General features: G+C 62.6%; 1 protein-coding gene across 3 annotated transcripts in view; it reads right to left on the minus strand.

Annotated features, from left to right (window-relative positions):
- Positions 1-20,841, minus strand: part of ROR2 (receptor tyrosine kinase like orphan receptor 2) — a 156,784-nt gene that overhangs the window by 127,601 nt on the left and 8,342 nt on the right. For 2 of the 3 annotated variants that reach the window (XR_004277238.1, XM_032306329.1), the window contains exon 1: positions 15,054-15,573. The exons of the other annotated variant lie outside the window; for it this stretch is intronic. Coding sequence is in view for 1 of the 2 variants with exons in the window: in XM_032306329.1 (XP_032162220.1) it covers positions 15,054-15,141 (88 nt within the window). In the remaining variant the exon portion in view is untranslated. Of the gene's footprint in view, positions 1-15,053; positions 15,574-20,841 lie in introns of those variants that run through there. 3 annotated transcript variants of the gene reach the window in all.

Raw genomic sequence — 20,841 nt, forward strand, 5'->3', positions numbered from 1 at the left:
AGCCCCTCATGGCGCCGAGCACCTCCCACGCCGCGCCCTCGCCACGAACGCTAGGGTGGCCACCAGCACCCGACCCCACCTCTGCCCCCTAAATCTCCACTGGGCACGCCCCCTGCAGAGAAACCCCGAGGGACCCTGGCCTCCCCCTGCCCCCTCCTCCACCTTTGTCCTGACGACCCTCTGCTCCCCGTGCCGACGTCTGCCGGACTTCAGTCCTAAACTGCTCCTTCAAACGGTCCGAAAACTCTCAAGGGAAGGACTGTCCCCGAGAGACGGCCGACCCCACCTGCGGCCGTGACGGTCACTCCGACCTCCCGTGAAGGCCCGAAGGGAGGACAGGGACCGTGTCCAGGCCCGCCGGGTCCCCGCACCAGGTCCCTCATGCGCGTCCATCTGTGTAATTAGCAACAGAACCGTAGCGGCGCCGTCTCAGAACGTGAGACCTTCTTCACCAACACCGAGACCGCCCTGTCCACGCACAGGCCAGGAGGAAGGAAGCTGTGCCGGCGCCACCGTGTGGGAAGACTCCGAAGAGGCTGGGTGCGTGGAGCCTGCGACTCTCGATCTCGGGGGCGTGAGTTCAAGCCCCATGTTGGGTACAGAAATCGTTTAAAAAATTAAACTGATTTTTTTTTAAAAAAAGATCCTCACGGGGCACCTGGGCAGCGTGGGAGCGTGAGGCACCTCGGTTAAGTGCCCAACGGTTGACCTCAGCTCAAGCCTGGATCCCAGGGTCACGCGTTCAAGCCCGGCACTGGGCTCACGCTGGCGTGGAACCTACCTAGAAAAATATAATTAATGAATAAATAAATAAACAAATAAATATTTAAAAATAAAGACTTTTAACACGAACAGGATTCCCCAGCACCCAAGGTCTTTTCCTCTGTGGGTGGAAAGCATTCGGGGCCTCCGAGTCTACGGGACCACAGGAAACCACGGGACACTGCGCCTTCCGTCATTCAGCTCTCCCCTCTCCCCGCGGCTCCAGAGCGAGTCCCCGTGTTCGTTTAAGCTGGTTATCTCCTCCCGCTCCCCGGCAGGCCCAAGGGCCCCTTGTGTGCTCAGCGTTCCCAGGCTGGCACGGGACTCCGGACTCGGGACTTGAACACACTCTTCTTGGAGTAGAACCCACCGGCCGCCTCTCAGGCTGCCCTTCCCTTCCCCGCCCCCCCACCCACATACACGAGTCTCCAGGTTTCTCAAGCCTGAACTGTGGCCACTACTATCTGAAAATCAAACCAGATTTTTAGAAAAGAATCTAAAACCCAGGAGGTAGGGGAACAAGAGATCTGGAGAGAAGCTGCCAGGAGAGAGGCTTCCTGGAGTTTACTCCAGGTTTACTGACGGCGGCAGAAAAAGGCATGGAAGCCGCCCAGATGAGACGATCGTGAGCCCTCGCTGCCCACGGCGCCTGTGGCCGCCCCTCCTGCCGCTGCGGAGTGCTCTGTGCCAAGAGAAGGACAGCAGAGCCAGAACGCCGAGAAAGCCGCCCAGGATGGCTGGGCCACCGGCTTCCCAGGCTGCACAGTGTCCGCTCTCCGCTGCTTCCCAGCTACAAGACAGATGAGAGCGTACGTGACACCCAGAAAATGCCTGGGGGGCACTTCAGAAGGTCAGTCCTGGGTGTCTTCAGAGGAGAATCTGCTGAAAAGACAGGCAAGGAGCAAGTGTGGGGGGCGGCGTGCACGGGGACGGCTTCACCCACGGCTGGTGGGTGCGTAAGATGGAGCACACACCATGGAAAAGTCTGGAGGTTCTCGAAATGCTGACCGTGAATGGCCAGAGGGCCCCGCGGTTCCTAGGAAGGACCTGGGGTCTTCCTCCATGAAAGACACAGCCGCAGTGTAACCGTGAGAAAGATCCAGATGAGCCCCGTGGGTCACATTCTACAACCACCTGACCGGATGCCTCAAAACCAGCTCCGGCGACACACACCGTGGGACACTGTCAGAGCCAAGAAGGACCCTGAGAACGTGGTGCCGAATGAAAGAAGACGGTCACAGGAAAGGCCACCTCCTGAGGGTCCCATTTATAGGGAAGGCCTGGGACAGGTAAACCCACGGAGACAGTGAGCCGGGGCTCGTGGCCAGAGCCGGAGGGACAGGCCTGCTTTCGGGGCAACACAAATGGCCCAGCACGGACTGTGGGGGCTGCGTAGCTCCGGGAACATGCCAGACACCCGCGACCTGTGAACTTCAAACAGCAACTTCCCGGTACGTGGGCCATGTCCAGCTGTGACTATCGGGAAGAGCAGAAGCACCTGGCAGAGGCAGGGCTGCGCCATCGGAGCTAGAGGGTGTTTCAGAGCAGCTCAGGGTAGAGAAACAGAGCCAGAAGCACACAGCGCTCCCAGGTGTGTGCCCCCAGGCGCCCCCCAGCCGGCCCAGCACGGCCCCCGCGGGCTCCCGGTGTCACCGTCTTGCCCTGATGCGGTGGCTCTGTGACCGAGCCCCGGAGAGTTACTCGCTCAAGCTCAGGGGCCCTCAGGGCTGGCTCCGGTGTGAAGCCCTGGGGGTTTTAAGCAAAGCTCGCCCTGCGCCTGCCATTACGGTGTCCTTACAGAAAGGCTTCTCCGCCCCGTGCCCCCCATGCGTCCGGCTCCCCGCCCTGGTCCCGCGGATCGCTTTCAGACCGGCTCCTTTAACCCATTTAGTTCCATCACTTCTTACCTACGACGTCGTCCACTCATTCGGCCTGACGGGATTCTCCGCCTGTGCACACGCGCCTGCGCATGAAGCGGGTCCCACGGCGCCCCCCAGCACACACTGAGCCCAGGGGTCTGTGCCCGGCGGGCTGGGGGTGCAGCCGTGGGAGGGGGGCCGCGGTCCTGTCTTCGGGAAGCTTCCGCCGCAGCAGGGGAGCTGGGGCCCCTGGACGGCCTGGGGTCGCTCTACCCCGACCTCTGGGACCCCACGTGAGGGCAGACACACGTTTTGTGAGAACAGGGCTGGCCAGGGAAGCACGGGCTTCTGTGCACAGAGGGTCCCTCGGGGTAAGGGACAAAGGTTGGCATGCAGAGCCGAGCGGAGCCGGGCGAGAGCGGGCGCTCAGCAGAGCCCCTGCGCAGGTGAGCGGAAGCCAGAGGCCAGCAGGGGCCGCTCCCGCTGACACCCCAGATCGGTGATGGCCGGGTCACTGGTTAGGCCACTTTGTACCTAGAAAGTTCTGGCCGCATCAACCCAAACCCTGTCCCGCTCAGCTTCACCCGCTGAGGTTACCGTCCTGTACTACTGCAGCCCCCAGACGCCACGCGGGGCCACAGGGCGAGCTCTCCCGTAAGACTTCAAGGATCTGAGCACAGCCTACAAGTCCCCTTTAATTCTGTCCACACGGGCGGCTCCTGGCTTCGAACCCTTTGGGGATGGTTCACAGTAAGATGGAGGGAAAAGCTCATGCTGGTCTTTCAAGGCAAATGTGTGGAAGCAGGACCCCACGGGGGGGCCACTTCTGTAAGCTGAAGATGGCCAGCGGCCGGCAGTGTCCACCGGCGGGTCCTTGTGTCTCATCTAAACAGGCCCTGGTGACGGCGTGTCCCGCACGATGCTGTGAACATCCTAAAACCAGTGAGTTCTAGGGAGAGTTTTATGGTTTGTGTATTTCTACGGCAGTAATTCTGGTGTTAAAATAAAAAGGGCAGGAAGCACGTGTCAATGGCCTGGGCCACAGTCACTGGTGGTACCGAGCGCTTGCTTCTGTGTAGCAAACACAACCGCCCTTCCAGATGACCGGACGGAAAAAACAAACGAGGCAGAATCAGCCCTCAGCCCCCTCTGGCCCTGGTCAGGCCCGTGACCGACCCTGGCCGCCGACCCCGGAGCTCCCTGAGCCGCCCAGCCCACCACGATGTCTCTACGGTGTCGGCCGCCCCTGCTGACCTTACCCCCCGGGCCGTTTCTGGGCACAACCGCACGGCCCAAGCTCGCACGTGCGTTTAAACAAACGGAATCCAGCTTCCCGCGTGCCTGGAAATGTCTAAGGACCGACGCGTGTCGTGCTCGAACGTCTCTGCTCCTCACGGGCTCCGGTAACGGCGCGCGATCCCCGCCGACATCAACTAGGGTTTGACACAAGGTCTCCTGCTTCGTCCGCAGCCGGCCTCTCGGGCAACCAGAGCTCCTCGGCCCGGTGTGTCCCACCAGGTGCTTTGGATTCCAACACGCGCCTACTTAGTTCTGACTCTGTTCTTTAGAGACCAAATTCGTGCCGTATAGATTCGAATTGAAGCGAAGTCCGGCTCGTGGTCGTGACGGATGGGAGAACTCAGCCGCCTCCCTGTCTCCGAGGGAGAACCTTCCAAACGTTCCTTCTCCGCCTCCGGCTCACTTCCACGACTCACGTTTTCCAAGTCTCAGAGGATCACTTCATGTGTTAACGGCCTTGTTGCATTTTTTCCTTCTTACCAAACGTGTCCCTGGGTTCCTACCCGACCAAGGGAGCCCAGCCTCCGGGACGGCGCACTCTTTCCGGCTCCGTCTTCCAAAACTGAACCAGCAGCGACGTGCTGAATTTGGCGAACAGTGAAGGAAAACCAGGATAGGTCAAGAAAGGCCACCAGAATCCCAGCAAAGCATCACCTCGTGCCTGACGCAGCCGGGCCGTACGCGGGTCCCACCTCTCACGTGGCCTCCGCTCCCTCCCACGCCCCCCTGCAGTCCGGGGAGGCGCGCGTCGACACCCCTGCGGGGATCTCTTCTCCCCGTGTGGCCCTGGGCCTCCCCTTGCGGCGCCCCATGAGCCGACACCACGTGCACACTGGTGAGCTGCCGGCCGTGTGACCCTGCGCCCTGCCAGGGGCCCCCCGAAGGCAGACTGCGAGCCAGCTCACAGCCTCTCCCCGTCCACCGGGAACGCCCTGCAGCCGCCAGAGCCAGCCTGCGCTTTGGAACAGGACACAGGGAAGAGGGAGACCTGTCCCTCCGAGAGCTCCTTCCCTCACCTGCCCTCCCAGGAGCCGCGAGCCCAGGGACCCCACAAGCCACCGGGGGCCACCTGCCCCTTCCTCTCCATTTGGCGCCGGTCTCGCTTCCCCACAGCGGCCAGACTTCAAGGAGTCCCAGCCTCCTGCTTCAAAGGCTCCCGGCGGATACATCACACGTCTGACGGCGGCAGCCCCAGCGCCCGGGGCGTTTGCTCTCAGATTCCTGTTGTGGCTGTTCCCGCGCCGAGGGAAGCGGGATGGGCACCTCGAGGCCTCGACCCGGAGGGACCATGGGCAGACCCCTCTCTGCTCTGACCCCGGGAGCCAGGCAAGCCGCGGGAGGGACCGGGGACAGAGGGACGGGCCCCACAGCCCCCCGAGAGCCGCCTGGCCGCCGTGCTGTCTAGGGGAGCAGCAGGGGACAGCACGCGCCCCGGGAGGACGCACTTGCCCTCTGTGCCAAGCCACTCAACCCCACTGGGCCATGACGGTCCCTCCGTGGCCGTGACCCAACCCCTGACCCTGACGCTGACCAGCCGCGGGGCTCCCGGGGTTCCAGGTAGAAGGGGCGTCCTGACAGCGTCGGGGTCAGCGCAGGCCGCGCTAACGAGCAGGAGCAGCGGGACAGCTGGAGGGAGGGACGCCGTCACCTCACGGACTCGGCGGTGGGCGCTCGGCCGGCTGCGGCGCCTGCTCCCCGCGGCTCCGCGTGCCCTTCATGCGCCTGCGCGTCCATCTCTGGCCCAAGTTTCCCCTTCTGTAAGGACCCCAGTCACAGGGCATCACGACCTTTGGAACTCGATCCCTCGGAGCCACACCACATCCTGAGGTCGGGGGCCTCCCGTGGACCGCGCTGTGGGGAGACGTAACTCCCCCCGGAACCGCGTGGCCTCCTCCTTATGAAACGCCATTCGGTGACCGCAGCGGCCCCGCAGCCGAACAGCCAGGAACACCGAAGGCGGCTCATCCGGGAGGACGGCTCCGGTTCTATTTCCATCCTAACCTGCTTTCGGACTCCCCTGGTTTTCGCTTTAGCTTCAAAAGATCCAGAAAAGTCTGGTTCTTGTGGCCATTTACACAAGGTCTACATACGGCCACGGCCCTGGCGGTCCAAGGAGTAACGGGGCCGGCTGCCCCCGCCCAGGGCCGGCAAGCCCACATGGAGGGTCTGGGGACAGCTTCACAAATGACGAGCCGTTAAGAACGGGGTGTGGATTGAGCACCAAGGGGGCCACCAAGAGACACCCCCACTCTGCGGCGAGCGTGAAGACCCAGGGAACTAGCAGGCCTGGGGCGCGGGCACCTCAGGCTTCCGGGCCTTTACCTGTCCGTGAGGCCCTCCAGGTCAAGACGCACCCCGACGGGCTGGGAACTTCCAGGGCCTCCTCTGCCCTGTTGCGGCCAGAGCAGGACAGAGCAGGAAGGAAGAGCACGGTACCTTGTCTCATGCCGGACACGGCTCCTTCCCTGGGGGCTTAAAGAAAGGACCCAGTGAGGTGTCCCCGGTGGGGGAGACGCAGCGGCCACAGAGACCCCGAGACTCCTCTGTCCTCTCCTGGGGGCGCCGCTGCTGTCGGTCTAGGCCCCCGATCCCCGAGGCCTGCGTCTCCACACACCCGGGGACGGAGGTGGGATCGTGCAGACCAGCCCCACGTGACGCGAACCCTCCCGCGGCCTGACACTCGCCCCAGCCAGGATCGCGTGTGGAGCACCCGCTGCGGCACCCACGGGTCCTTGATTCCGTTTCGACGCTATGGGAACACCTTGCTGGCAGCCTGGGTCCCGTTAAAGGACACGTCACTACCGCCGACTTGTTTCTGTTAGAAATGGGGCGGCAGGGACAGCACGCCTCCCAGCGCACGTACGTCCTGCAGCAGCCACAGAACCTGCGCGTTTGGAATGTTGACAGTCGCCGCGAATCGCCCTCCAAGTGGCCACGGACACCCCAGTCCCCGCGCCGGGGCCCCCACATCACCCCCTGCACAGCCCTCCTTGCCTGCTCCGACCCAGCCAAACGCTGGAGCAGGCCGAGGGGCCCCGGGGCCGCCGTCTCATCGCCTGCGCTGTGCTCAGGCCAAGCGGGACCGAACACGCTCCCTGAGGTTCCGGCCTTCAGCAAACGGCCTGCGGTACACGCCGTGCGAACGGCCTGCGGTACACGCCGTGCGAACGGCCTGCGGTACACGCCGTGGAACGCTCCTCTTCCCATCCACCTGCGGGTACGTAATCTGGATACAAACCTCCTCCTCTGCCCTACTGGGTGTGAACGGGTTCCCGCCACCCACGGGCTGGATCTTAGGGTGGTCGTCAGACCCTCGGCGCCAGGACGCAGGAAACACGGTGTCCGGAAATGCGGCTGCTGGTAAAACGGGAGGGGCTGTTGGGACCCAAAGGCCCCAGGGCCCACCTCCTCCTGCCGTGGCTTTCCAACCTTAGCAGCCTCGGGCTGACGAGGCTGGGCCCCAAGGACTGTGACGGACGGTCTGCTCCAGGCAGGGCTCCGCAAGGCACCTCTCCTGGACGGGCCGAGGGGCACCCGCCAACAGGGGCCACGAATGAAGGACCAGCCCAATCAGTGGGGTCTTCCCGGGGTCCCCACACACCTCTGCACCAGGACGTGCTGGGGTCCTTCCCCACAGGATGCCCACAGCCCCTGCACCTGCCGGAACGCAGCGGCCCAGCCCCAGCGGGACCCCCAGGTCTGGCCGGAGGCCGCTCTGATGGTGAAGCAAAGGGAACCTGCATCCTGCCACCAACAGAGCGGAGGGTCCAAGGCCAGTCTGCACCGAGCCGGAAGACAGGGCGGGGCCCGGGAAATGGACCACTTTAACAGAACCTGTCACCTTGGAGGCTGCAGGGAAAGCACAGCGGGGGTCACCGTGCCGGTCTCACTGCGTGGACATCTGACGTTTTCTGTAATTAAAAAGCTAAGGGGAAGCATGTTCGACGTCCTGGCGGTCCAGAAACGGGGGACGACCGGGCCATTTTCAGTCTCGTCGGAGAAACTGGTCAAACCCACGGGAGTCCTGCCCCTCCCCAGTCCTGTGTGAGGTCTGACACCATTTCCGATAAATACGAACGTTTGTGTCTTTCTTCTCAGAGATGCTGCCCCGGTCGCGCCAGTGTATCCCCGTCCCGTCCTCGATTTGTAAATCCTTCCCAGTTTACAGAAAGGTTGCAGGATTGTTGCGGGACCATCCCCCAGACCAGACCCACTTATTCCTCACGTCCCGCCCATACGTCCGTCCTTCAACTCCACACTCACACGGCGCTCTCGCTCCGAGGCCGCGGGGGCAGAGTGGACACTGCGCCCCTGAGCCATGAACACACAGCATGACCTTCCCCAGAGCGGGACGTGCTCCTCCATGACCTCCCCACAACCCTCGCACTCGGGAACCTTAACCCTGACCACACCTCTGAAGAATTTACCCCCACGTTCCCGTTTCATAACCATTTCACCGACGCCCACGTCGGCGCGTTTCCGCGGCAGCCCGGACCCGTGTGACGTCACCCTCTGCGTGGGACCCTGCAGTCTCCTTCAGGCTGGACCCGTTCCCTGGCCGACTCTGCCCTTCATGACCTGCATGTTTTCTACTAAAAGCCAACTGTGTCATCAAGGGCCCCTCCCCACGCTGGGCTTGCTGGCTCGAGTCCCGTTGGAACAGCACCCAAGGGACACACACCTTCTCAGGAGAGCGACGTCCACCCACCCACCAGGAGGCATGAGCCCCGATCAGCCCATTAGCGTGATGTTCTATGTCTCTATCTTGTCCCTAACTGTCCCCTTGCGCAAGAAGGCTCTACGGGAGACACCCCCATGCCCCTCCACCCCGTTTGACCGAGCATTCGTGCCCGGGTCAGTGTCCACGATCACCACCGCTCCTGTGAGCCTCCCACTGGCTGCACATTTACCGGCTGGCGTTTCACTGCAGGGAGGCGGCCTCACCCCCCACCCATTCATTTGTGGAACGTAGTGGGTTAAACAGTGTCTCCCGAATTCAAATCCACCTAGAACTTCAAGGTGTCCTCACGCAGAAGCAGTCTTTGCAGACGTAACAAGGGAAGGCCCCCGGAACGAAATCGTCCCGGATTTAGAGTGGGCCTAAGCCCCGTGGCGGGGGTCCTGACACCAAGACAGAGAGACCCACCCAGGCACAGGGGAGAGGCGGCCGCATGAGGCGCACGAGGCAGCGCGCTGATGCCGCACGGGACGCCGGAAGACACAAGAGGCTTCTCTGGAGGTGCCCGGCGGGGTACTGACTGCCGACATCCTGACTTTGCACGCGGCCCCTGTACGTTCTGTGCTTTAAGTCACCGGGTCTGTGGGGCTCTGGCCTGCAGCCCGGGGAGACGAACCAGGGCATCCGGTTCCTCGCGGGCCCGTGACCGGTGTGAGCCGCGGCTGCTCCGGTGCCCCACGCAGGACCCTGGGCCGCCCTTGTCTGGGTGCTGAACGCGCCCCCGATCCGACCCCCAGAGCTCCGGCAAGTGGGTGACCTGCATGCGTGTGAAGTTCCCGCTACCCCTCATCACTTCCCTTCTGGCCCGAGAAGACGCCCTGGGCTCACCCAGGACTCCTCCGCGCCGTCCCCACGGTCAGTCCCCGCCCCGAGTGCGCCCAGGACCCTGCAACCAAGATCTGGGCAGTGAGAGTGCTCACGGCTAGTGAAGGGCCAGGACATGACCGTTACCTATGGGAAAACAGGTATTTTACAGTTTACGACGTCCGAATCTGAACATCCGTGTGTGCGCGTGCCCGTGGGGTGTCTGCGAGAGCAGGAATCGTGAGTTATACCAACGTCTCCAACTCCACCCCGAGCCCTGCGTCCCTGCATCCCAGATCCGTGTCTCCGACCGCCCGCCGCGGGACCCCGGCCTGCAACACCAGCCGCGCGCCCACACGGCACCCCAAACAGCATCCGAAGCATTACGCCTCCTCACAGCCAAAGACAAACCTAGGAATGCAAGATTTGTTTTCACGTTTTGTCTTTTTTTTTTTTTAATTTAATTATCCATGAGACAGAGAGAGCGAGCCTCGCGTCCCAACCCCCCCACCCGCCTCCCCGCCAAGAGTGCCAGGGGCAGAGGCAGCAGGCCGGAGTCCAAACAGACCTCATGCTGAGCGGGGAGCCTGCCAAGGAGCTAGATGCTCCACCAGGAGATCAGGACCCAGGCCAAAACCCAGAGTCCGACACTCCACAGACCGAGCCACCCAGGGGCCCCAGGTTTTGTCTTTTTTTAGAAGGTAGCTCAGGTCATGGTCCTGGGATGGAGCCCCACATTGGGCTCCCTGCTCAGCGGGGAATCTGCTTCTCCCTCTGCCCCTCCCCCTGCTTGTGCGATCTCTTTCTCTGTCAAATAAACAAAACTTTTAAAAATAATAGATAAAATAAAAATAAAATAAATAAAAGATCTGAGATAATCCACATTATTTTCTGATTTCTCCTTTCCTTATTTGTGTTTTGAGAACTAAGCAGAAGGCACTCCTGGGTTGGGTTTCCCCGGGGGCGCTGCTTCTGCACCCCCAGGGTTGGGGAAGGAGGTGCCCAAGAAGTCAGCGGGAAGGTGTCCTGGTCCTAGCCCTCCTCACACACGTGCTGCGCGCCCCGGGGGCAGGGCCCTCTGGTTCTCCACCTTGGTTAGCGTCCATCCAACTGGGTTCTGCCTTCCCAACTCCCACGAGCAACAAAGGAAGCTCTAGCAAAGCAGGTAGAGCCCCTTCTGGCCAGGAGGAAGGGGAGGAGCAGGCGCTGGGGGCTGGGGTGCGGCAGAGAGCTCCCCGCAGCGAGGGGGATGTCCTCTGTGTGCCTGGACCTGAGGAAGGCAGCCAGGGCAGCGAGGAAGTGAATCCTGTGTTTGAGTTTGATTAATTTTAACCTGAAGAGCTACATGTGCTGCTGGCGACTGTCCTTCAGGGCTCAGGTCTGCAAAGATTTCTTTCACTTCGGTGCACGCTGGGTTAACTAGCAGCCCCCCAGGGCAGGGGGCACCGGGCTGGGGAAATCCCGGGGCTGGGAGCGTGGGGGATGGGCGAACCCTCCCCCACTCGCGGAGGACCTGAAGAAGCAGCCACATTCCCCCAGATAACATCTTCCAAGTGACAGCCTCCTGGAGCTCCTTCCAGCGACAGTTAAAGACACACACACACCACTTCTCCCGGAACAGGAGACTTTCTAGAGGACAAGCCACTTAGTGTAATTAGCCTAAATTTTTCTGTAATTACTTCCTTCCCTTGGGCTTTTGATTTTTTGGGGGGCGGGGGAGTTCTTTCTGAGATAGAACTTTAAAAACAACAACAAACAACAACAAAAAAAACACCAGAACAGAAACCCCCCCAAATGGTGCAAACCACACGAACACAGTCCCCCATTTTCTAAAAGCTTTCAGCAAACTTCCAGCACTGTCCGGCCATCCCTTGGCCACTCTGTTAGCACGAGTTCAACCAGATCACACACGCAGACCCGTTCTCAGGCGACGGCACCAGCGAGCCGCGCTGTCCTGCCCTTCCTTCCAACTCGGCCAGCTCCTCGACAACAGCACAGAAGGACCTACCGGGAGAGGCGGGTACTGAGCCCTGCGGCTGCCGGCGTAGTTACGGGCCTGGAGCTCCTCTTGTGGCTCCACAACTCAGGAAGCCCTCAGTACTCGCCGGACCCAGCCACCTCTGCTCTGGAGCCGCGCTGATCTTTTAACCCTGCCCGTCCTCCCACGAAGCCGCTGCTGGCCACGCCAGCCCCAGGCCTCGCCCCAAGGCTTCCTCTGCAAAACCAAGCCCCCTCTGCTCTGAAAGCGTTCCGGCATGGCGTTCCTGGAGGTCACCACAGAGTCCCCAAAGAAGGATCTTTGCGACAACCTTCTCTAGCAGGATGGGGTCAGAGCCCTTCAGGAGCCCCCCCGACCCCCACCACGGGCCCAGCAGAGCAAACTCAGTGCTTCCCCACCCTGCCCTCCTCTCCTTGGTGACCCCAGGATGCTGCAGCTGGGGAGGCAGACGGGCCAGTCCACAGGGAATGGACAAACAAACACCAAAAGGCCTGTGGTATCAACGAACGTTTCAGAAGAGGGTCATAAACCTTGGGTGGGGATAACACTAAGAGCCACTGTCTCTCCCTTGACTGCAACTTGGAATTACATAATTAGAGCTCTCCCGGGAACGCGGTCACAGAGCACACCAACTCCCCGCGCTTCACCAGGCTGGCCAGGGTTCCGCAGGCCGGGGAGGCCAAACCCTTCACACCCAGGCCGCATTGCAATGGGAATAAGAGGCCACATCCTGGCCTCCCCGGTGGGGAAGCCGTTGTAAAGGAGAGCCCCTTCTGGGCGGAAACCCGCCTTCAGAAATCCCCCTTTAAAGGATTGCTCCTCCCTCTGCCAGAGGAGCTGCGGCCCCAGACGCCTCCAGCCCATGGATCCGGGGGAAAGATTCCAGAGGAAAGAGCCGTGTTAAACCCAGGCTTTGCCAGGCTTAAATGTCTCAGAGGTTAAACCAAGGCTGACTGACTACTCACGGCAAACAAATACTTCACCGCAAAGAGGGACACGAACACCAAACGAGGCCGTACTTGGTCCCAACAACAGGAAACGGGTTTCACAATAAAAACAGAAAGGTCGTTCCCTCTGCCTCGTGTCCAGCCACAGATCCTGCCCCCAAAACGACCCTAGGAAGCGTGTTCCGAAACTCACGTTGATTTTTGGCACACGAGCCGTTATGCAAAATTCTGGTCGTATTTCCAACTGTGACTTGCTTTGGTAAGTCCAAGTTCGGCCTCACTGCCTAGAGCCCCGTGGGCACCATGCGGCTTTGCGGACACTCACTGCGGGTGTCCACGGGGGCAGCCGTGTCCGGGTCTCGGGATGGCCTTCCCCACTGAGCACACGCCACAGTGCTCGCGATGTTAAACATGAAAATATTTCCCACGTGTGCTGCTCTGCTACGCACACAGCTGTAACAAGAAAAACATGCTGTCTTACTATATACAGGAAAAGTCGTCTTCTTCCAAAGTCTTCTTACTCAAGATGTTTTCGTTTGCTTGCTTCCAAATGGCCGGCAAGCATTATTTAATACGACCGTCAGTCCAAGGATCTGGGCCAGAAGTCAAGGCAGCACGGTCAAATGGGGAAAGGGAGAACCCCAAAAGCACCAGTCCCAGCCTGTCCCACGCAGGCGAGGCACACAGCCCTCAGGAATCTGTCTCCTTAGGGAAGAGCCATCTATGAAAGTGTAGAATAAGGATTTACAAATCCTTCTACAACCACCTTTCCCATTTTTACATAGTAACGTTTTTCGGGTCTAAAACAGGCTCGGTTACAAGGATTTCTCATCACAGCACAGAAGATGCCAAGTACCCACATCTCCTGTCCCCGTGGAGTTGTATCCGTATTCTGAACATGAACAAATGTGGACTCTCCGCTAACCCAGCACTCCAGAAGGACGAGGCGGTGAACACGGTTCCCACTCCCTCCCCACACTCAGACACGAGTGTTCGCTGGGAAAACGTTGTTACCTCCCCTCGGGGCTCAGGAGTTGAGGAGGAGGACCCAGGCTTGCTTTGTCCCTGAGAGATTTCTGAAATTCGACTGGAAAGGACGGCAATGTGCGAACTACCGACCCGAGGGTAACCATCCCCTGCTTGCGCCAACCCAGATCTGAGCAGGAGGGGGTCGCCTCTGTCGCAGCGCCCCCCGCCCCAGCCCTGCGGGCCGCACAGCTCCCACCCTGCGCGCGCGCCACGGAAAGCGCCGCCGCAGCCGCAAACCCGCCGGGCTCAGGGGCGAAGACCACCCAGCCCCAAGCGGCCACGTCCCGGCGCCGACCTGAGCCCCTGCCGCCCCCTCCCGCAGTGAACAGATCCCCCGCCCTAAAGCGGAGAGGGATTCCCGCGGGGAGGGGGGTGCAGAGCCCCGCAGGGATGCGGCGAGACTCCCCAGGCGGACTCCGGATAGGCTAGCGGGCACCGCACCCAGGACCCCGGGCGCTTTATGCTTTCAGGGCCAGCGACACACTGGCGCGCCCGCTTCCCAAATCAAGTAGCCCGCACGGTCTGACGTAATCGGCATCTGCTCAAACCCAGACGACTCCCCAGAAGGGCTGCGCAGCATTCCCGACCGTGTAGACGGTCCCGGGAGCGCGCCGCTGGCAGCCCGACGCGGGAAGAGTGAGCCCCTCCCGCGACGGCCCCCGACGCTCACCTGCCAGCAGGAACACGGGGACGGGGGGCGGCACGATGCGGGGGGCGGGCGTCCCTGAATGCCCCGTAAGTGTAACATTCCTGGCCCGGGAGACCAGCCCCCTCAGCCTCCCCGCGCCCCGGCCCGCAGGCAGCGCCGCCCCCAGCCCGGCAGGGTGCCCGGAATGCGGCCCCGCGCGCGGCCGGAGGTGCTCGGGGTCCGGACGGCGTGGGCGCGCGCCGCCCCCTCGGCTCCCCAGGCGGGTCCCCCCGGCTCCCTCCGCACCCCGCGGCGGTCCCCGCAAGCCCCGCGCCCACGCAGACAAGCCCGCGCGGGGCCCCCGGGGGCGACGTGCGCCCCTCCAGGAAATGCCACCAGGAACGCGGGCCCGACCCTCCGGCCGCCTGACTCGTCCCGGGTCCCGGGGGGCCGCCCCAGCCGCCAAAAGGCCGCCCCGCGACCCTCCGACCCCAGGCAGGAAACGCCACTCGACCACCTCCCGGGAGTGGAGGAGGGGGTGGACGGGCCAACAAAAGGGAAGCCAAAGTCCCTTTCGATCCGGCGGCGGGGGCGTGGGGGGGGCGTCCCCGGGCCCCGCCCGACTGCGGCGCCGCGCGCCCTGGGTGGGGGGCTCCGGCTCGGAGCGGGGCGCGGGGCCGTGGGCCCTGCGGGATCCTGGGAGGGCAGGGACCCACTCGAGGTCCTAAGAAGTAAAGTCCCATCGGCGGGCCGGGGCCGCCTCCACACCACGACCCTCGCCGACCCCCGGCCGGGGCTTCCCCGGCGCCGCCCGCGCGGCCTCTGGAAAGGCTGAGTCGACCCCAGAGCGCGCCTCAGTGGAAGCGGCGCGGGGCGGCGGGCGCGGGATCGCGGCGGCCCGGATCCGGGGAGAGGCCGGGGGCACAGCCGCGGGGGCGCAGACCCAGCGCGCGAGTCCCCGCCCCTGCCCCGAGGCGACGGGTCCTACCTGCGGTCCGGGGCGCGCAGAGCAGGAGCGCAGCGGCCACCCAGACGGCCGGGGCGCACAGCGGCGCCAGCGCCGAGCCCGGGGCCATGCCGCGGGCCGTGGGGGCCGGCGGGGCGCGGGGGGCCGCTGTGCGCTGCCCTTGCTCCCGGGCTCCGCGCGAGTGGGCGCCTCTCGGAGAACCGCTGCTCTTCGTCCGGTCGCGGCCCGGGGGCGGCGCGCGCTGCTGCGAGGATCCGGGGCGCGGGCTGCGCGTCCCGCCGGCCGCCGGGAGGAGCGCGGGGGGCGGACCGCGGGCGCGCAGGAGGCAGGGTCCGGGGCCCGCCCGCCCCGCGGGCACAGCAAGGCCGGCGCCGGCGCCCCCTGCCGGACACACGCGCCTGCGGCGGGCGGGGCGCGCGGGAAGCCGGGCGCTGGGACCTGGGGCCGCCGCTGCGCCCCGGGACGGGCCTCCCGCGCGCGCCCTCCGGACGCCTGGACGCCGAGGGGCGCCTTGGCGCGGGGCGGGGGGGCGTCGGGCCGGACCTCGCCGGGGCTGCCCGCGCCGCAGGGGCGCCCGGGGCAGTGGGCATCCAGTTGTTGGGGGCGGGGGGTCGGCCCGGGGGCCTGGTCACAGGTCGGTAACTCGGGCCCACCGCGCCCCGTCCGACGCTGCTCCGTCCCGGAACCCGCTGCGCGGAGGAAGGGAAGCGAGGGCGGGCAGGAGCGAGACCGTCCAGGGGAGCGGCCGGGCCGCGTCCCCGCCGGCGCCCTCCCGGGCCCTCCTAGCCACGCTGCGCGGTGGGGACGCCCACGTCCCTCCGAAATGCCCAGAAACCGCCGGCGCTAGGGCTGCGTGGAGGGAGCGCGATGCTATCTGCAGCCACCGTGGCTTTCGGTTTACTGTTAAAAGCAAATTGTGTAATTTTACCCATTAAGGCAGAACAGTATTTGTTCTCTGCAGAGCCCCAGAACATGCAGAAGTAATTTGCTTCACTTGTAAAAGACGTTTTGAATGCAATTCAAATAGCATATTTTCTTGCTTATTCTTGGTTTTGCTTAACACATGCCAAGGTCTGGAACTGGAAAGCCTGACCCTCCTGTTGGTAACGTAGGAATTCTCTTTGTTTTTGCTCTTGGAGAAAGGATCTGGAACCATCAGGTCTCCGCTGTTTGGGGAGATTTATCTTTTAACTGATTATCAAGCACTTTGTTTGGCGTTTTTTGCTCAAGCCCCATTTCCTGCTAGTTGGGGTGAATTAGGGAGAGCCCTGGTCTTGGGTGCCAGACCCGGAGGCGGCGGGCGGCCCCCCTCCGCCACCCCACCCCCGGATGGCCCGCCGCTGCCGCACACATGGCAGGAAATAAAAGTTCTCTAGCTGCGGTCTGCTGCCAACATGGCCGAGCCAGCCCCGGCGCATTACCCTGTTAAAACGATTCAGGCCCCGTCTCTGCGAGCCTGTGGGGAGCAGCATCCCACACAGTTCTCTTTCCTAAGGCGCACTGCAAGCGCCGAGCCAGTGACTGGCCAAGGGGCCTCCGGAAATCCAGGGAGAAAGGGAGAAGGTGGTGAAGTAGTCACAGGGTGGGGGGAGGGTCGCTGAGCAGACAGTCGTCGGAACCCAGCAGCCCTTGAGGCTGCCACATCTTTATCCTTGGGGTTTTCCTGACTCTTCTTCCCCTGGGGGCCCTCCAGGGTGCTTGAAGAGGAAAGAAGGCTTTTCGAGAGTTGGTCTGAGGCCTGTGGTTCCGGATGGTGACCGGTGGAGAGCAGAGAGGGCAGGCAGAGGAGGGTCCCGCGGCTGGATCCGAGCTCCCTTTCGCTTTCTGCTCCAGAGGCTTGACCCTGCTGTTCTAGAACTTGGGTCAGGGCGCCGATACTTCCGTGTGGTGGGAACTTTGGGGAATGACCTAACCGTGCTTCAGCCCTCACCTGTGTGCAATTTTCACACGACTGGGTTCCTCGCGAGCCTGACCTGAGAGTTTAAACAGCAACCTGTATATTTTGCCAGCAGTTCCCTGGGTGCGGTCAGAAATGTGGATTATATCACATGTGATTCCTTAACGGTTTATAAACATCATCTTTTCAGCATTTCTTTCTCCACAGTTCCCCTACCTCGAACTCTGGCCGCTCCCAACTCTCCCCCCGACTTCTCTTCCTCTCTCAGGTTCAGAACCTACGGGAACAAGTGCAGTACATCCCCTCATAGATGGGGACAGTCTAAACAATGTGCTTTCTAAGTGGCAGAATGTGGCTTTGATCCCGAGTCAGACGAAGGCAGCTTGTTCCCTCCAGCTTGAACCGCACGTAACGACTGTTGCAGGACGCCTCACCCCCCAAACCTAACCGCGTAAGCCAGTAAACATTTAGTATTCCATGTAGTATTTATTAAACATTTAGTATTCCACTGCTCTCTGTGGGTCAAGAATTCAGGAGAGGCTCAGCTCGGTCTGGGTCAGAGTCAGCCAGTGCTGTTTCACCCCCGGGCTGACGGAGGCCAGAGGGGTCTTCACAAGGGAGCCGGCGCTCCTGCCCCGCAAGGGAGTGCTGGGGGGCGGAGGCCTCCCTTCCTCCCGCACCACACGGGTCTCTCCTAGGGCTCCCTGAGTGCCCTCCCTACATGGCCACGGACCGACCCCACCGTGAGAGCCGGGGGCAGCTTCAGCGTCTTATAACTGAGTGTGGCGGTCAAACAGGGAGATTTCCACAGCAGCTGCTGCTTTCATGGGCCTCTGGGTGGCAGGAGGGGCTGCGTGCGGTGTGTACCCCAGGAGGCCGGTGGCCGCCGCACCTGGAGGGACCACAGCCACACTGTCCACGACTGGCAGCAGGCATGACGGAAAGGAGCCCAGCGTGGTGGGCCTCCGGGGAGATGGTGAGGGGAGCCATGGCGGTGTCCGGAGGAAACCATTCAGGTGTCGTGACGGGCGGGTGTGAAGGTGGAGGGGGTCTGAGCACAGCCCATCGGCCACCTGTGCACCCTCTTGTGTGGAACGTCTGTTTACATCATCTGCTCCTCTGCTAACTGCGTTGTGTATCTTCTTACTTTTGAGTTTCACGAGTTCTTTGTATGTTCTCAGCAGCGACCCATTTCAGGCAGATAAAGAACGTGTTCTCCTAGCAGACAGGCTGTCTTTCGGGTTTTTTTTTTTAACAGTGTTTTCCTAAGAAGCAGGTTCTCATTTTAATGAACTTTTTTCTTTTGCGAGTAAAGCTTTTTGAGCATCAGTAATGCCGGGTCAGGCCAGAAACATGAGGAGGGGTCCGGGGTATCAGCGCAGCAAACGCCGCGCCGCCGGGACAGCTGGGCGGCCGCCGCTCACGCACAAGCGCTGCGGAAGCCCACGCACGAACAAGACGGCCCATGCGCGGCCTCATTCGGCTCCCTGCAGCCCTGCGCTGACAGCCCAGCCCTTGAGGTCTTTCATGTCCTCAAAACCCCAGAGAGCACCGAACGCCCTCCCGCGTGGGCCTGTCCCGGGCTGCTCCCCCTGCCCAGAGCGTGCTGTCGCCGGTCTTCCTTCGCCCAGGTGGCTCTCACTGACCCCTCAGGGACACCTCCTTGATCCCCGTCACCTATGACGGGTCAAGGCTGTGTGTAGACAGCGGCCTGGACCCCGCCTGGAGGCACACGTCACGGGGATCATGGTGCCGCGTGTCGCGGCCGTACTGGATTAGGTCCGTTCTCCTGCCGTGAGAGCTGGTGGGAGCCCACCGGCCCCCGAGACGCGGTCGTGGCGCATGTGGAAGGGCCGGGGGGAGCAGACCGCGGCGTGCTCCAGTCTGGTCCAGGACAAACCAGGGCTCCCCCACTCCCAGCCGCTGCCCTGCTTCCCTGGCGTGGAGCCGTCTCCGCAGTGATGCCGGCAGGTCCTCCGTCTCACGCACACGACTGAGGGAATTCTTTATAGGCTTGTCCTAAAACTACACATCCGCCCAAAATACAGCGCTTTTGTGAAACGTATTGTATCTCTCCCGCACAGGTCTATGTACAGCGTAAACCCGCTTCCTTGTTCCCCCGGGTCCGATGTCGGAGCTGAGAAGCCCGACGCCCGTCTTCACCGAGAACCGCGCGCTTCCAGAGCCCGCGCAGCGGCGGCCGACCGCGGCGACCGCGCGATCTTACCCTGCGTTCCAGTCCCGCGTCAGCAAGTGGGGGCGGCAGGACGACCCTGACGGGAAAAACCCCTCTCCGTGGGTCAGCGTCTCGCACGAAGACGCCCCCCAGCTGGCGTGGGCACCCCGAGGGGTCCTCCAGGGCGGAGGTTCTCGTCCGCCTGGAGGTTTCTGTTGTCCTCTCCTGACAGCAAGTCCACGGTGTCTTTTCCGTCTCGAAGATGTCCAAGGAGCGACCGCGGGTCCCTCCACACCGCTGGATTCCGACCCTGAGCGGCACCCTTTGGCACCCCAGCCCTGACGGGTCACGGCTCAGTTCCGCCACACGGCCTCACGTCAGACACCTGCCCCAGGGCCTGGTGCCCCGCGTACCCCAGCCGGGTCCCACTTGGCTCCTCGGGGCTGATAACTCGCTTCGCGGCTCTCAGCACTCGGAAACTGCTTCACTGACGACTTCTGGTCCGCTATAAAGGATGCGACAGGGGACAGCCCCAGGAGAGGCGCAGGGCACCATGGGGGGCAGCGTCCCCTGGTCCTCCATGTGCTGCCCAACTTGGACGCTCTCTGGAGCCCTTCACTGGCGGGTCTCCATGGAGTCTTCATTACGCAGGACCAGGTGACTGACTCTTCGGCCACTGGAAGCCCACGTCTGGCCCCTCTCCCGTCCCCTTTACCCATGGCGTGGTCTTTCTGGGCACCAGCCCCTTCGGAAGCTGGTCAGGGTGCCTCGCGCGGTCACCTCATTAGCATGAACTCAGGTGTGGTTGGGAGGAAACTCCTTCGGAAAAACAAGAGACCCTACTCGGGAGATTCCAAGGGGACTAGGAGCTCTGCACCAGGAACCTGGGACAAAGAGCAAATGGAAATGTCCCATTAGACACACGGACGGTCAGAACTCTCTCCCTGACAGGGCAGAGAACTAACGGTCCCTGCTCTTCCGGACAGGACGGTCCGTAAAACCCGCAGGTACTTCTAACACCACGGTCACGACCATGGGATGATGGGGCGAAAGTACTAATATTATAGGGTTTCACGTCTAGAATACCTTTCAAAACCCTCTTTAAAAACAACTTATTTCTGAGTCTTGAAAGCAAATGTGGACTCTGTCCTGCAGGTCACGAGCCAGGCCCGCCTGGCTGGAGTCGCAGACCGGCTCCTGCCGGCTTCGCCGTCTCTCCCAGAGGTGGAGGGCTTGGTCCCCCGGTCGCCGGCGTCTGGGAGACAAGAGCCACAGCGACACAGCACGGAGGGTCGCCACGGTCTGCCCTGTGTCCCCAGATGACCTGGGAGCTCTAAGCCGCCGCACAGTGAACTGACGTGGTCGGAAACGGGGTCTTCGCAGATAACGTACAGGAAGACGAGGTCATCATCTCGGCACGTCCACGCGAGGAGGGCGCATCGAGCCGGGCTCTGAAGGGGGAGGGGACCCTGGTCCTTGGAGCGGCGTCGGGGCGTCCGCAGAGGGACTCGGCGGGGCTGGCCAGGATGCGAGCTGTGCGCCCTTGACGCGGCCTCCCGTGGTCTGCGCAAGAGACGGGTCGGGTCGCCCGGCTGACCGCGGGGCCGCGCTCCCTGCTGCCGCCCGCCGGCCCGTCCAGCAGCGACGCCACTAACCCCTCGGGCTCCCAGGTTGACCGCGCTCAGCTGGGGGTTTCTCCCCGGGCTTCGCGACCGGAGGCCGGACTTGGTGTAAAC

This window comes from Mustela erminea, chromosome 12, assembly GCF_009829155.1.
Source record: "Mustela erminea isolate mMusErm1 chromosome 12, mMusErm1.Pri, whole genome shotgun sequence".
NCBI classification, from domain to species: domain Eukaryota; kingdom Metazoa; phylum Chordata; class Mammalia; order Carnivora; family Mustelidae; genus Mustela; species Mustela erminea.